The following is a 14004-nucleotide window of genomic DNA, read 5'->3' on the forward strand; positions in this document are numbered from 1 at the left end:
AAGATTGGCAGTAGTTAGCTCAGGGCTAATCTTCCTCAAAAAAAAAAAAAAAAAAGACTGCAAGCTTTTTGAAAGCCAAGCAGAGTCATATCTATCTTTTTATCTCCAGCACCTACTTATAGCCTGGGCATGACAATGTATTCAACAAAACGTCAATAAACACATGACTGAATGAAAGATCTCTACAACCCCTTCCACTTCATACACCACTGATATTTTGAAACAGATAAAATGTTTTCTATAGGTACATCATTTGGAAGGATTAGAGCACACAAAGGGTAAAAAAAAGAAAACAGAATTCCATTCCTTTTCTTCTCAAATGATGTAGTACTCATATGGCATAAAGACGGAAGTTTTCTAGGCTAGACAGCTTACAACTTTTCCCAGAATTCCAAGCTCTAGCGCAGTGATTCTCAGCCAATGGCAAACACTTCAGAGAATCTCAAGACCTCCTTAAGATGTCTCAAAGAGAAGTTACTTAAGTTAAATGACACTTTCATTTAAGAAACCCCAAAGTATGAATGAGCAATGGTAAATGCAGTAATTCTGGACAGTGATGGTTCCAACAAAGACAACTGAAAGGAAATAGGGAAGACTCAGGTATTTAAATATAGTTGGAAGATATTAGGCAAGAGATAAAACTCAGCTGGGGCCGTGTCCTGGACTCTAAGAACTAGCCCATTCCAGGATTTAAGATAACATGGCCCACATTTTCGATGATATTTCAATTACATTAACAAATTTATACTTTTATTGTACATTTCTTATAATCTTTTTGTTACAAAAAGTGCATTCTAATATAAAACTGTCAGAAGACATGGCACTGTTTTTATTACAACCTAACTTCCTAAGCCGAATAGCATAGTGGTGAAAGAGCAAAGGTTCTGGAGCTACAGTGGATTTGAAGCTTAGCTCTGTTCCTTACTAGCTATGCGACGTTGGCTATGTTATTTAACCTGTTTGGGTCTCAGTTTCTTGATCTATAAACAAGAGACAGTTAATAGTATAAATCTTAGAGCAGCATTGTCTAATAGAACTTTCTGTGACTATGGAAATGTTCTAGTCTGTAATGTCCAAATGGGAGCCACTAGCCACATGAGACTATTGAGCATTTGAAATGTGGCAAGTGCAACTAAGAAACTAAATTTTAATTGAATTTTAATTGATTTAAATGTAAATTTAAATAGCCACATATGACTAGTGACTACTGTCCTAGAAAGCACAGTTTTATAGGATTGTAAGCATCATATGGTCTAAGCATTCAAATCAATGTCCGGCACACAATAATCAATAAATGTTAGCTACTGCTATTTCCCAGCATGCTGCATCAAAGAAAACTGGTATGCAATTGTGGGTTACAGTTTTCTTCAACTCCTTCCCTAAATTTGTTGGATAATTATTTTTGCTACTATTTATAGTTCCAGGCTAATTCTTTCCCCTTCCACGTGGCACTGGCTTCAGGAAACACCATACCAGTCTACACACCAAGCCCCACCATCCCTTCTTGGGCCCAACACACTCATGTTCACTTTCTCTGAAGAGTTTGCAGACTATCAAGAACACATCTGGTCCTGGCTCCCTTCAGATGCTACCCCCTGCCCTCACTCCTAATGTTTTTACTACATTCACCAGAATCTTTCAAGTGTTAGAGCATATTCATTTCCTGTTTGGATAACTTATAAGAGGATTTTATTATGGCACTTGACATAGCCAAATTAGTCATTCTAAACCTTAAAACATCTCATCAGGCTTACAAAAAATTATGGCACTTGACATAGCCAAATTAGTCATTCTAAACCTTAAAACATCTCATCAGGCTTACAAAAACTACACTAAAAATTCCCATCATCTCGTTTTTTTTTATGAGGTTAGAATGAAGTTAGAAAGGGTTATCTTTTGCTCCCTAGTATATCGTAGAAGGCAACCACTCATGTTCTAGCACATATTTATTAGATTTGAAAAGGCTACAAACTCTAAATTAATAATGTTGTGCATCTCTTTACATAGGAGTACTACTCTATTTCCATGACAGTCCCATAATATCAAATCTGTTTTTCCTAGAACAATCAAAATTGATAAAGATCTTTCTCTTCCTATTGGAGAGGGTATAGCTGAGGATATGAGAACAGTAGTCTGAATTCTTCTGATATCTAAGAAACATGATATGGTCCTTACATTTATAATTTTATATTCTAAAACAGGAAATATGGAGATATTGGTTAAATAACCTGACATATACCTCTAACCCAATGACGAAGGCATAATTAAACAAGTGGCGGGGTAATACCAGAGGGAAGATAAGAAATTGAGAAAAGATAAATAATTTTAAAAAATTAAAGCTTATCTCAGATATAAACTACTATCAGGTATGAACTAATTTAAGTTGTAAATGGGAAGACAACAACCACCAGCACCACCACCAGAAAGGAAGCCTAGTGAGCTACTGTCCAGAAATTAAAGGTGTGTGTGGGGGCAAGGGGTGGGTGGCTCTTTCCTACTCTTCTTTTAGCAGATACAAGCTGTAGCAACCTTCCTGTCCTGGACACATGTTCAAGAGTCAGCTTTGTTCTCTGGGATTCTTTTCCCCATTTCTAGCAATGAGAAATGATTTCAGCTGCAAGTAATAGAAACTTTGATTTCTGTTACAAGGAATTTTTTTTCTGAAGTAATAGTTCTGGAAAAGGGCGTCATTTAGGTTTGATTCAGTGGCACAATAAAACAATTTTGCAGTCTATAATGTCAGATCCATTCTAAAGCCTTACTTCCCATGATTATAAGATAACTCATAATTTTTTAAATTAGGGGCGCCTACTGCGAGCAGGACAGGAAGAGAGCCTCTTCCTTGCCAAAGAACCAAGTCCTTCCCCTCAGTCTGATTAGGCCCAATTTAGTTCTTGTGCCCATCCCAGACCAGTAACAGTCGCCAGGGAAATGTCTGGCAATAACTGGCTTAGACTAGTCAGGACTAACCTCTGGAACTGGGGATGGGGTCCACTTGCCCAATCACATGAACTATGGGAAAGGAAGTTTCTCACACAAAATGAGAGTTCTGATACAAGAAAAGGAAGAAATCGATGTGGAACAGGCAATCAATAGAGTGCATCACACTTCTCTCCCACTCCTGACTGACTTGGTATCTGGTGCTAAATGCTTTGGCTGATTACTAATGGTATGCTTTACTGACCCATAACACCACTTATACTTTTGGGTAAGTGACTGCTGCTGTGGGGGAAAATGGATAATTAAAGATGAAGTTAAAAATGCTAAAGAAATTTCCAAGCCAAACTCAGGACCATTAGTTGACCTACAGTTACTCACACAGGTACTTTTGTCCAGTGTAGCTGCTCACAAGTGTAGCACAGGAAAAATTTGAACAGCAGGTGCACGGTAGGTGTCTGATTTTCTGCCCTTATGAACATTCACTACCTGAACAGTGCCTGCTACCCTACTGAATAAAAAGGTAAGACAAGATTATTGGAATAAGGCCCTAGAAAGTGGCTAGACCATTTGCACTGTGAAGATACTCAACACAGTAGGATTTCAGAGGATAAGGCTATTTCGCTGAGGCAGTAGGCAATTCAAGTTAACAGATCCAGGAAACTCAAAAAGAGAAAACAGAACAAACCCTTGAAGGATTCAATTAAGTATACTGTTTGGATCAGTGGATCAGCATTCTTTCCATCACAACATACTGTCTTTAGCAGTAAAGGCCTAAAGTTCTCCAGATGGGGTTACCCAAGAAAGAGCTTTTACTTTCAAATTCTTAGAATGGAAAGTAATGTTCTCACAAGTTTAACTACAAGGAAGAGAAAGGTTCCTTCTCAACATCTGATATTGTCCAAGTTTTAGGCAAGAAAGAAAGAAAGAAATCACAGCTTTACACAGGTTTCTAGCCAGGACAGTTGAATTTTTTGCTTTTATTGGGGAAGGCAGGAAGAGAAGTTAATCAGATCTTTTCCTTTCTGGGACTGGGAAAAAAATTGAATAGTGAATTCTATAAAGAGATGTTATCAGGACAATAAAAGATTCACTTGTATATTAGAATCTTTTTTTTTTTTAAAGATTGGCACCTGAGCTAACATCTATTGCCAATCTTCTTTTTGTTGTTGTTCTTCTTCTCCCCAAAGTCCCCTAGTACATAGGTGTATATTCTAGTTGTGAGTGCCTCTGATTGTGTTATGTGGGATGCTGCCTCAGCACAGCTTGATGAGTGGTGCCATGATCGCGCCCAGGATCCAAACTGTGGAATCCTGGGCCACCGAAGTGGAGTACACAAACTTAACCACTCAGCCAAGGGGCAGGCCCCCTAGAATTCTTAAAGGGTCTGCTCATGTTGAAAAAATTTGTAACATGGGTACAGGATCAAGTTGCTTGCATGCATCCCCTTAATTTGGTTTAACATTTTTTTCCATACTAATAATTACAACACTAATAATTACACTTCATGGGTTGCTGTGAAGGATTACACCATATATATGTATGGATATGGATATGAATGCGTATGTGTACACGTGTGTTTCAAGCTTACTATTTGGCATATAGTTGACAGACAATAGATATTACATTTCTTCCCCCTTTCCTCAACCTGGTCACCGAACTGAATAATGTCATGCCTAAGCTGGCTTGCACACATTCCTTAACTAAGGGATCAGGAGACTAACAGAAAGTTTTGTGTCTGAAAACTGTGTAGTGTTCTGTTCCAAAATAAAACTTGTTTTCACTTCAGCAACATGGATTTGGGCGGACTACGTTTTTGAGGGGAGCCTCAGATTCCTGATGAGGATGGTGGTCAGAGGAATATGCTTACAGAGGCAAACAGACACTGAAACATGAGAGAGGGATGAAGGTATCATTTCCTCAAACTTTGGCTTTTCTAGTTTGTCGTAAGTAGAAAAGATATACTGGAATACCAAACTCACTTGTAAAGAAGTTGTTTGGTATATGTAGATTAATTATCTTTTGGTTGCTTTCATAAATAAAAAATAAGCAACATGCTATTTTTTATTATCCTAACTTTCCTACAAATAAACTATTATGATTAAATTCTGTTTAGCTTTTTTGACAGCCTCCATTTTACAATTTAGTTCCTGTATTTTATACTTGATTGTTCTTTCATAACATGACATGGGCAGTTTCAATATCTATTGACACCCACTGCTTCCAGATTTCCATAATTAATCCTAAAATTATTCCATTTCCAGAAAGTCTGAAATATTTTCCATTGACATTTCATAGAAATAGAGCTGTCGAGTTCTATCTCAATTTCCAATGGACTACCAAAAAAAGAGTTAGCATATTATATGGACAATCATAAAAACCAAGACAAGAAAATAATAATCTACATTGTCTAAAACCCATTTGCATCACCAGATCATTAGGTACAAGCACTTCTAAGGCATGGGAGGAATCAGCACTTCATAGCTGCAAGCATGAAATGCCACTTTCTATAATCATCTTTCTTTCTTTCAGCTGAGGTGGAAATGTCCATCTCACTTAAGGATTTTAGAGCAAAACGGATCAGAAACATTCCTTTTGGCCCATATCCTTTTGTGTCTTCTTTCCCTCTCCTGACATTCTCTTATTACTCCAGAATTCTTATTTAAAAAAAAAAAGAAGTTGAATTTTTATCCCTTTGAACTGTCTCATTGGACCCCTTAAAAATCACTTCTTAACTGAAGTGAATTTTCACTTGTTTTAAAATTTCTCAGTCCCTGAGGAGCACCATATTCTTTACTTTAGTTAGAATTTTATATTTTAGCTTTGCCCATAGTTGGAATTTCAGATGGCTTAAAGGCATTTTCAATTTGTTTTAAATAGCAGCCAGTGAGGTATGCTTAACTTTTTGAAAGAGATATGCTTTTCAGAGAAATGCCCTAAAATTTTCACATTCCTATACACTTAGAAAATTTCAGAGAAGCTTTCTAATAAAACTTAAATTAACAAGGGTTCCAAACACTTTCATTTTAATTGTCTCACCAAGACACTCCACTGTTTAACTTTCCACAGGAGCTTGATGTTTACAGAAACTTGTGAATCCTGACAATCTTGTTTATCTGTTTGAAGCCAATTTTTATATGCTAGGTTTTACTAAGCAGAATACGGTAAAAGGACTATTTAAGTTTTTTGAAGATTTAGACCAAAATATTGTTATGGCAGGATTTCTCAACTCAGCGTTACTGACATTTTGGGCTAGATCATTCTTTGTTGTGGGGCTGTCCTGTGCAAAGTAGGATGTTTAGCAGCATCCCTGGCCTCTACCCACTAGATGCGAAGAGCACCCCTGCCTCATTCTTCCCAACCCCCAGTACTTCTGACAACCAAAGATGTCTCCAGACATAGCCAAATACCTCGGGGTGGGGGGAGCGGGGGAGGTGAGAAGGAAAATGGCCCCAGTTGAGAACTGCATGCTAAAGCATGCTATTTTGTGCATCATCAAAACCAAAGATTCTACAACAAGCCTCAATCTTTACTTTTTACAAAGGAGGCATATAATGTAAAATGAAAACAAGTGGGGGCTGGCCCCGTGGCCGAGTGGTTAAGTTCGCGTGCTCCGCTGCAGGCGGCCCAGTGTTTCGTTAGTTCGAATCCTGGGCGCGGACATGGCACTGCTCATCAGACCACGCTGAGGCAGCGTCCCACATGCCACAACTAGAAGAACCCACAACGAAGAATACACAACTATGTACCAGGGGGCTTTGGGGAGAAAAAGGAAAAAATAAAATCTTTAAAAAAAAAAAAAAAAAAAGAAAACAAGTGGAACCAAAACATCCTGGCAGGGAAAACATATTTTAAAATATAATCAAATTGAGATTGTAACTATAAACCACTCAGTTTCTGTGCAGCAAGGTCTGATTTCTGCTGAATCTCAGCTAATTTCAAAGTTATTTCTCTATAAGGGGCACCACTCACTTTTAGGTTCATCTCCAGTGTTTGCTTCTTTTCTCTCTGAAGTTCTTTTCTGTACAGATGGATGATGTCCTCTCTGTCTGATAAAGTAGCCACAACACCACTACTCTTTTCTTTGTTTTCTTCACACCTCTGCACCAAGTTGTTTTCAACTTTAACTAAGGCAGAAGAAAGAGAACCAAGGGTAACCAATTCCTTCTCCAAAGTTAATGCCAATTGATCAATTAGGAAATCCTCACTTCCTAATTTTAGATTTTTGAAGAAACAGTTTATAGGGAGAACTCTGATGAGATTATGAAGGCACTGGAACAAAACTGTTTGATTCCTGGAACAAAAAAACCAAACACAATATTACAAAACTCAGGTCAGCACAAGTGGTCGTGTACCACATATTGTAGCAATCAATATTCATTTATAAACATTCTAGTAATGAATAGAACCAATAATGCATGCATGTGATCATTCATATAATTCGGACTGTAACAATCAAATATACATATACTACACTAAGTCAGTTAATATTAATCAGGTTACTTCCTGATTAAATTTTTTCTCTGAGTAATAAGATCAATATCATATTTTTAAAATTTCACTGTGAGGGAGAAGGGGAAATCTTAAAATAATTATTAGACCCTAAAAGAAAAAAGCCAAAAACACACACAAAATTTAAACACTTCAGTTTCTAAATGAGGCCACCTTTCCATTCATGCTGTAGGAAGCAACGACTCAAACATGTCCCACAATGGCACAAAACTCTACCGTAGGGACTGTTGTTGGACCGCCTATTCACCACATCCATACACCCTAACTTCTGTGGACTAATTCCAATTTGATGTGCATTACCTGGAATAGACTACTAAAATCCCTTCAAATGGTGTTCTTTGTTTCCAACTGAAGAGTGTCCCATAGAAACTTCCTGGGATTTTACAAAAGCAAATTTCTGGAAATTCTTTGATTACTTCACATTTCATAAGTTCTAAGAGCCACGTCTTCATTGAAGTCAGAGCACAGTTGGGTGATGTGATTTGAAAACAAGTTTTGTACAATGCTGCAAGAAGTGCACAGAGATCTTCCACGTGTTCTACAAGAAAAAGATGTCACAAGCTCTGTCATTAAACTCTGTCCATTATCAAAAAAAGAGAGTTCTTAAAATTTGCTGACTCAATTAGGTATATGATTAAATAGTACCAACAAAAATTACCGATGGTTTTCTTCTTTGGAAATTTCACTAGGTATTTCCCACTTGAAAGATCTTCTAGACTTATAAAAAGTCTACCACACTGAATATAATGATCTTCAAAATAGTTACCATTTTCTCTCTTCCTAATTTGTAGCAGCAGAATACAACAAAAATTATTGAATGCTAACAGTGGTGAAAGAGATGTTACAGCAGTAATTATCTGTACACACTCTTTCTCAGATGGTTGTTCGCAAACAAAGCTTTTCTCTTCCTCACTATCAACAGTCAACTTGATCCTTTTTGCCTCTGATCCTCTTTCATATGGCTCTGAGCATGGTGCTGGGAAAGAATCCCTACTCAACTTGATCACCCTATTTTGACACTTAATAAGCTGAATGCTGGAGCTATGGGCTTGATCCATCAACAGCGATAAAGTCACCTGATCCAGGGACCTGTAAGAAATCCAGAGTTCGGTTTACTCTAAAGGTTCATTATTTAAAATCAAATAGATGATTAAATGCCATGCAAACAACAACAAAATTTTATTCTCTCTTTTCCTAGGAAACATCATTTCAAATGCAAAATGTATCAGAAAATTAAGTGTAAAAGCTAAATACATTTTTACAGATCCTGTAAAAGCACTTCTCTTGAAATAGGAAAGCAAAAACAATGTAAATATGCTGGACTTTAAGAAAGTAATATTTTAACAGAAAGGAATGGTAAAATAATGCCTGGATTTTATTTTTAAGGTAAATTACTTTCACCCCTTCTTTTTAAACAAGAAAAATACTACTTATTTTTTCAAAGAGTTTATTTTGGCAATAATTTAGAATGCAAATACCTCTAAAGCAAAAACTGTACTTTATACTCCCCTAAATGACTTGAATAAAATCTGCTTTTTAATACAGAATATTGTTTGTCCCTCAGCAATGATAATGTTTTGGATATAATATTATTAAAATTAATTTCACCTGTTTCTATTTACATCTTTTAATATGGTTATAGAACATTTAAAATTACATATGTGGCTTGCATCGTAATTCCCTTGGACAGTGCTGTTCTTGAGCATGCAGATAATGTTATATTAAGATTTACTTACAACTTCAAAGAAGATGTGATTTTCACTCCAACAACCAAGCTATCATCTACTACACGATACCATATCTTCTCTACTAGCTGTTCTGAATCTTGAAAATTGTCTGATAACTTTTCATCAAAGGTATGGACAGGATTTTCTTCTTCACCACAAAGAGTAAAAAGACATTCCTTGTAGAAAAACATGTTTAAATAACTGATTACAAAAAAACTAATAAATGTAGTAAAATGTGAATCAGCTATTGGCCAGGCCTTATGGCTTACATGTTTCAAAACAAATTATCATTTATAATATATTAAATTATAGGTTATACATATTTCACTAAAATAAAATTTATAAAACATATATAACTATCTACTCAGATCAAGCAGCACGCCCTGACTGGAAACAAGATGGGGTATCACACACAAAGCCAGCAGGGGTATAAACCTGGAATCGATTTTGAAAAATAATCTGACAATATGCGCCCCAGGCATGCTGAAAACAATCCAATCTTTATTTTATCACTTGTTTTAAACCTATAACTGTAAACTTTTATACGAATAACACTGATTAAACTATCTTTGGACTGCTGATCGATTATTGCTAAAATTTTATTCTTAAAATTGAGGCCATATTCACTCATTTCCACACACATACGGATTTAGAATAACAATAGAAACAGTAGTAGCAATAGTAAGTGGAGGAGGAGTAATGGTAATAATATACAACACTTATTGAATGCTTACTGTATGTCAGGCCCTATTCTAAATGCCATTCATGTATCAATTTGTTTACCTTTCAGAATAACCCTAGTATCCTAGGTCAGTAAGATGATCATCTACATTTTCCAGATAAGGAAAACGAGGCACAGGGAGGTTAAGTACCTTTCCGAAGGTCACACAGCTAGCAAGTGGCAGAGCTAGGATGTGAACCAAAGCAGACTGGTTCCAGAGCCCATGCTCTATCTTAATCATTACTCTATACTGGCCTTCTTTGTGGTAATTACTGAAAAAAGACATGGGCACTTATATTATAGTGGACTAAACATGTTTCTAGGAATCTGATGTTTCTGCCAGTAGCTGTGAGATTTGAGGCAGGCTATTTATCTGAAACCTGTGGACATTTTGACTACTTGCCAGGATTACTTTTAAAATTAACCATATAAAGTGCCAAAAACGGTGCCTTATACAAAGTGGTTTCAATGCATTAATTTCTGAACAGTTCTTCCCCTTTTCTAATACTGGCAAAATCGTTGGGGTGAGGTGGAAAAGGGAAACGGTGAGACTTTTAACAATGACTTTCATGAGGTTTCCCAGATCAGAAGAGTAATACAGAAACACAACATGATGTGCTTTTGTTATGTTTGTTACGTCAATGGAATCCTATTTTGGACCAAAATCCTCATATTGATAAGACTGAATTACAGACACAAGGCATGGACCATTACAAGAATGGTCAATCTTAAAGAAAGTCGGAGCTAGGCACTAAAGTGACATCAGGGAATAAAATGCAACATCAAGTTTCTCTATGTCTAGCTTTTCTCGATTTATTTGTAATTTTGCTATGCTTTCTCTATGTGGAACTAATGTGCATAAATACTATTTTCTATGAAGTCAAAGCAGCTTTTGCTAACTTCCTACATTACCATACTGGCATGGGTAACTGCAGGGTACCTGAAGAGGATCTTATGATGGTCAACCACAAGGAAAACGAGAGTAAAATTATAAAAAGCAGATATAAGGACTAAAAAAGCATAGCAATTCAGGGACATTAACTAGAAGAACAAATATCCTTAGAAATGAACCATGCAACAGACTAAAAGAACAATTATTATATTAATGATGAAGTCATGTAATCACCAATACAAGGTTAAATAACGCTTAGTATATTCTGTTTAAGAAATTAGAAAATATATAATTCACTTAGGAGTAATTTCTATTCAAACTATACAAATAAAAAAGTTTAACAGTTAAATCTTTGTTAAACAAAAGGACTTACTCCCCAAGGTTCCTGATAACTGAGATTTTAATATCCTACAGAATAATTTGCAAATTGGTAAAATATTGGCTTCTGAATCAAATATTTTTCAATGTCATAAAAGCCCACCATTATAATCTCTGCCACTTTGCTTGATCCATTGAGCATTTTCTAACATATTCCAATACTCCAATTTAAATAACTCTTCAATAGCTTGTAGATTTTCAACTCATAAAATGATAAAATGGTCACAACTAATTTTACCTCCTCTGCACTTGATGTACTATCATCTTTCCCTTGAACCAGGTTTATTAAAGCTTTGTAAGATTTTGAAATCATTTTTTCCTTAAGCAAGAGATGCCGCTGTAATTCCTGAATAGAAATGAAACCAACCTGTAAAGTAGAAAGAAAAATCATTGTCAGGGACATAATTTCAAATGAAACCTGACATACCATTAATTCAGGAAGAACTTTCTCCAAATTTGCTTATTAATTCATTTCTCTATAGAAAAGCAGAGAATATTTCTCAGAGCAAAACTACTTTATTTATACATTTTAAGTCTCTAATTACAAAGGAAAATAACACAGCAAGTAACTGCAAGAGTTTACATATCAAACTGAGAGAACGCCAATGTATTAGTATCCGTTTCATCACTGAGTTAGGTAATCAATCAATATGAATAAAAATCAAGGCCAGGGGCTTGCCCTACAGTGCAGTAAGCTTGCATGTTCTGCTTCAGTGGCCCAGGCTTCACCAACTTGGATCCTAGGTGCAGACCTACACACTGCTTGTCAAGCCATGCTGTGGCAGGCGTCCCACATATAAAGTAGAGGAAGATAGGCATGGATGTTAGCTCAGGGCCAATCTTCCTTAGCGAAAAGTGGAGGATTAGCAGTGGATATTAGCTCAGGGCTAATCTTCCAAAAAAGAAAAAAAAAATCAAGGCCTACCAACACTCCTGCCCCTACAAGAAACCTGTTTTTCTTGTTGTTGAAATAATTTCTGCTTCAAAAAGCAAAAGGCATCATTATGAATAGAAATGGTCACTTTTTTGAGGAGGAGGATTAGCCCTGAGCTAACATCTCCTGCCAATCCTCCTCTTTTTGCTGAGGAAGACTGGCCCTGAGCTAACATCCTTGCCCATCTTCCTCTACTTTATGTGTGGCACGTCTACCACAGTATGGCTTGCCAAGAGGTGCTATGCCCACACTGGGATCCGAACCGGCGAACCCCGGGCCGCCAAAGCAGAATGTGAGAACTTAACTGCTGCGTCACCAGGCTGGCCCGAAACGGTCACTTTCAATTTGATAGTTTGACATCTTTGATTCATACACCTTTATGGCAAAATTTTAAAGATAATACAGTTAACAGCCTCCAAACTGTCACAAGTTTATTTTTGTGCTAATAAATTCAGTGCTAGGGTCAACTCTTAACTACTGGAAAAAAAAAATCTGGCTCTGAAGTGGGGATAGAGCAATCTGTTCCTTCTATTACATCAGATAAATAAGATTTCAGCACTAAGGATGAAACGTTCATGAAATACATTTTGCTACTGAAAATTTAAAGAGTTGCATTGAACTGATAGAAGCTGTTTCATTTCAGATGGATATCTGAGACTGTTTAAGTATTAATCCAGCTTTTAATATAACATGTTTTTCTAGATTGAAAAAACAATATGCATGAAAAAACAATATGCATCCTGTTTTTTAATTCCTTTCTTTTAAATTACATTTTAAGACAGGTAAATTCTTTTTCTTTTTATCAATGAATAAAAGTTGGAGAGTAATGATTGAATTATATCTTACCTCACTGCACAAAGTATGTAGTGTCTAGCTAATATTTTTAAACTCCTTATGTTGACCTAGTTCTGTGGGTTCCCCATCATTCACACTCCATTACTCATTCACTGAGTTTATTTGTGAGTTGGGGGAAGGGAGATGTACCCATCAGAGGTGGACAGTCAACCTGAGACTGCTGGAGGGGCAGGGAGTGGAAGAGAGGACTACGTGCGCAGATTAAAAATGAGGGCACCCTCAGAAATTTTCCATGTTCTCTCTTCCCTACTTTCTTCAACATGGCCCCAACTCCAGGACTAAATGGTGAATCACTAAACTACTTATATTTTCTATGTTGCGAAGTTTTGTCATAAAACTATGAAAATAAGCACATGGCAAAAATTTTAAACAACATAAAAATATATCTCACCTTACCTTCCTAGACCACCAATCCCATTTGCACAGCCAAGAGTGTTTACTTTTCCAGAACTTTTCCATGTATATGTTAAGAAATGCTTTCTTTCTCCTCCCCACAAAGAAACAAAACCCATCCGAAATCAAATACAAGAGCATACTGCACTGCGTGACATGAAACCTTGCTTTTTTGTTCTTTTTCTCTCATACATGCAGAAGAATGCATTATAAAAAAAACAGTTTACAGACTAATAATGAAGTCAACAACCATGTAACCACACCCAAGTCAAAAAGTAGCACTCCGGGAGCAGCCCGTGGGCACTCCCCAATCATGACCCTCTCTTTCTCCACTGGAGGCAACACTACCCTGGCCTTTTAAGATAACTTCCTTGTTTGTTTTCATAATTTTACCACCATTGTATGAACTCCTAAAGAGCACTTTTAGTTTTTTGTGTGTTTTGCTTCTGAACCTTTTATAAATGTAATCGTTCTGTACACACTAGGTTTTAGAGTCATCCATTTGTTGTGAGTAGCTGTAGTTTGCACCTTTCATTACTCTATAGTACTCCATCGCATGACTATACCAGTTTATTTCTCCATTCTCCTGCTGATGGACCTCTGGGTTAGATCCAGTTGTGAGGCATTACAAAGAATGCTGCTGTGAACATTCCTG

The 14004-nt window shown here is 36.6% G+C and overlaps 1 protein-coding gene across 5 annotated transcripts in view; it reads right to left on the reverse strand.

Moving 5' to 3' along the window:
• The window catches only part of FANCB (FA complementation group B), a 59036-nt gene that overhangs the window by 27368 nt on the left and 17664 nt on the right, over nucleotides 1-14004 (reverse strand). For 3 of the 5 annotated variants that reach the window (XM_070603730.1, XM_008508988.2, XM_008508989.2), the window contains 5 exons: nucleotides 11406-11534; nucleotides 9186-9352; nucleotides 8108-8538; nucleotides 7750-7987; nucleotides 3887-7231 (listed from right to left, as the gene is read on the reverse strand). In XM_070603730.1, the coding sequence (XP_070459831.1) occupies nucleotides 6817-7231; nucleotides 7750-7987; nucleotides 8108-8538; nucleotides 9186-9352; nucleotides 11406-11534 (1380 nt within the window). In that variant the 3' untranslated portion in view covers nucleotides 3887-6816. Of the gene's footprint in view, nucleotides 1-3886; nucleotides 7232-7749; nucleotides 7988-8107; nucleotides 8539-9185; nucleotides 9353-11405; nucleotides 11535-14004 lie in introns of those variants that run through there. The other 2 variants (XR_011535800.1, XR_011535801.1) reach the window with 2 other exon arrangements.

This window comes from Equus przewalskii, chromosome X (assembly GCF_037783145.1).
Source record: "Equus przewalskii isolate Varuska chromosome X, EquPr2, whole genome shotgun sequence".
Taxonomy (NCBI): domain Eukaryota; kingdom Metazoa; phylum Chordata; class Mammalia; order Perissodactyla; family Equidae; genus Equus; species Equus przewalskii.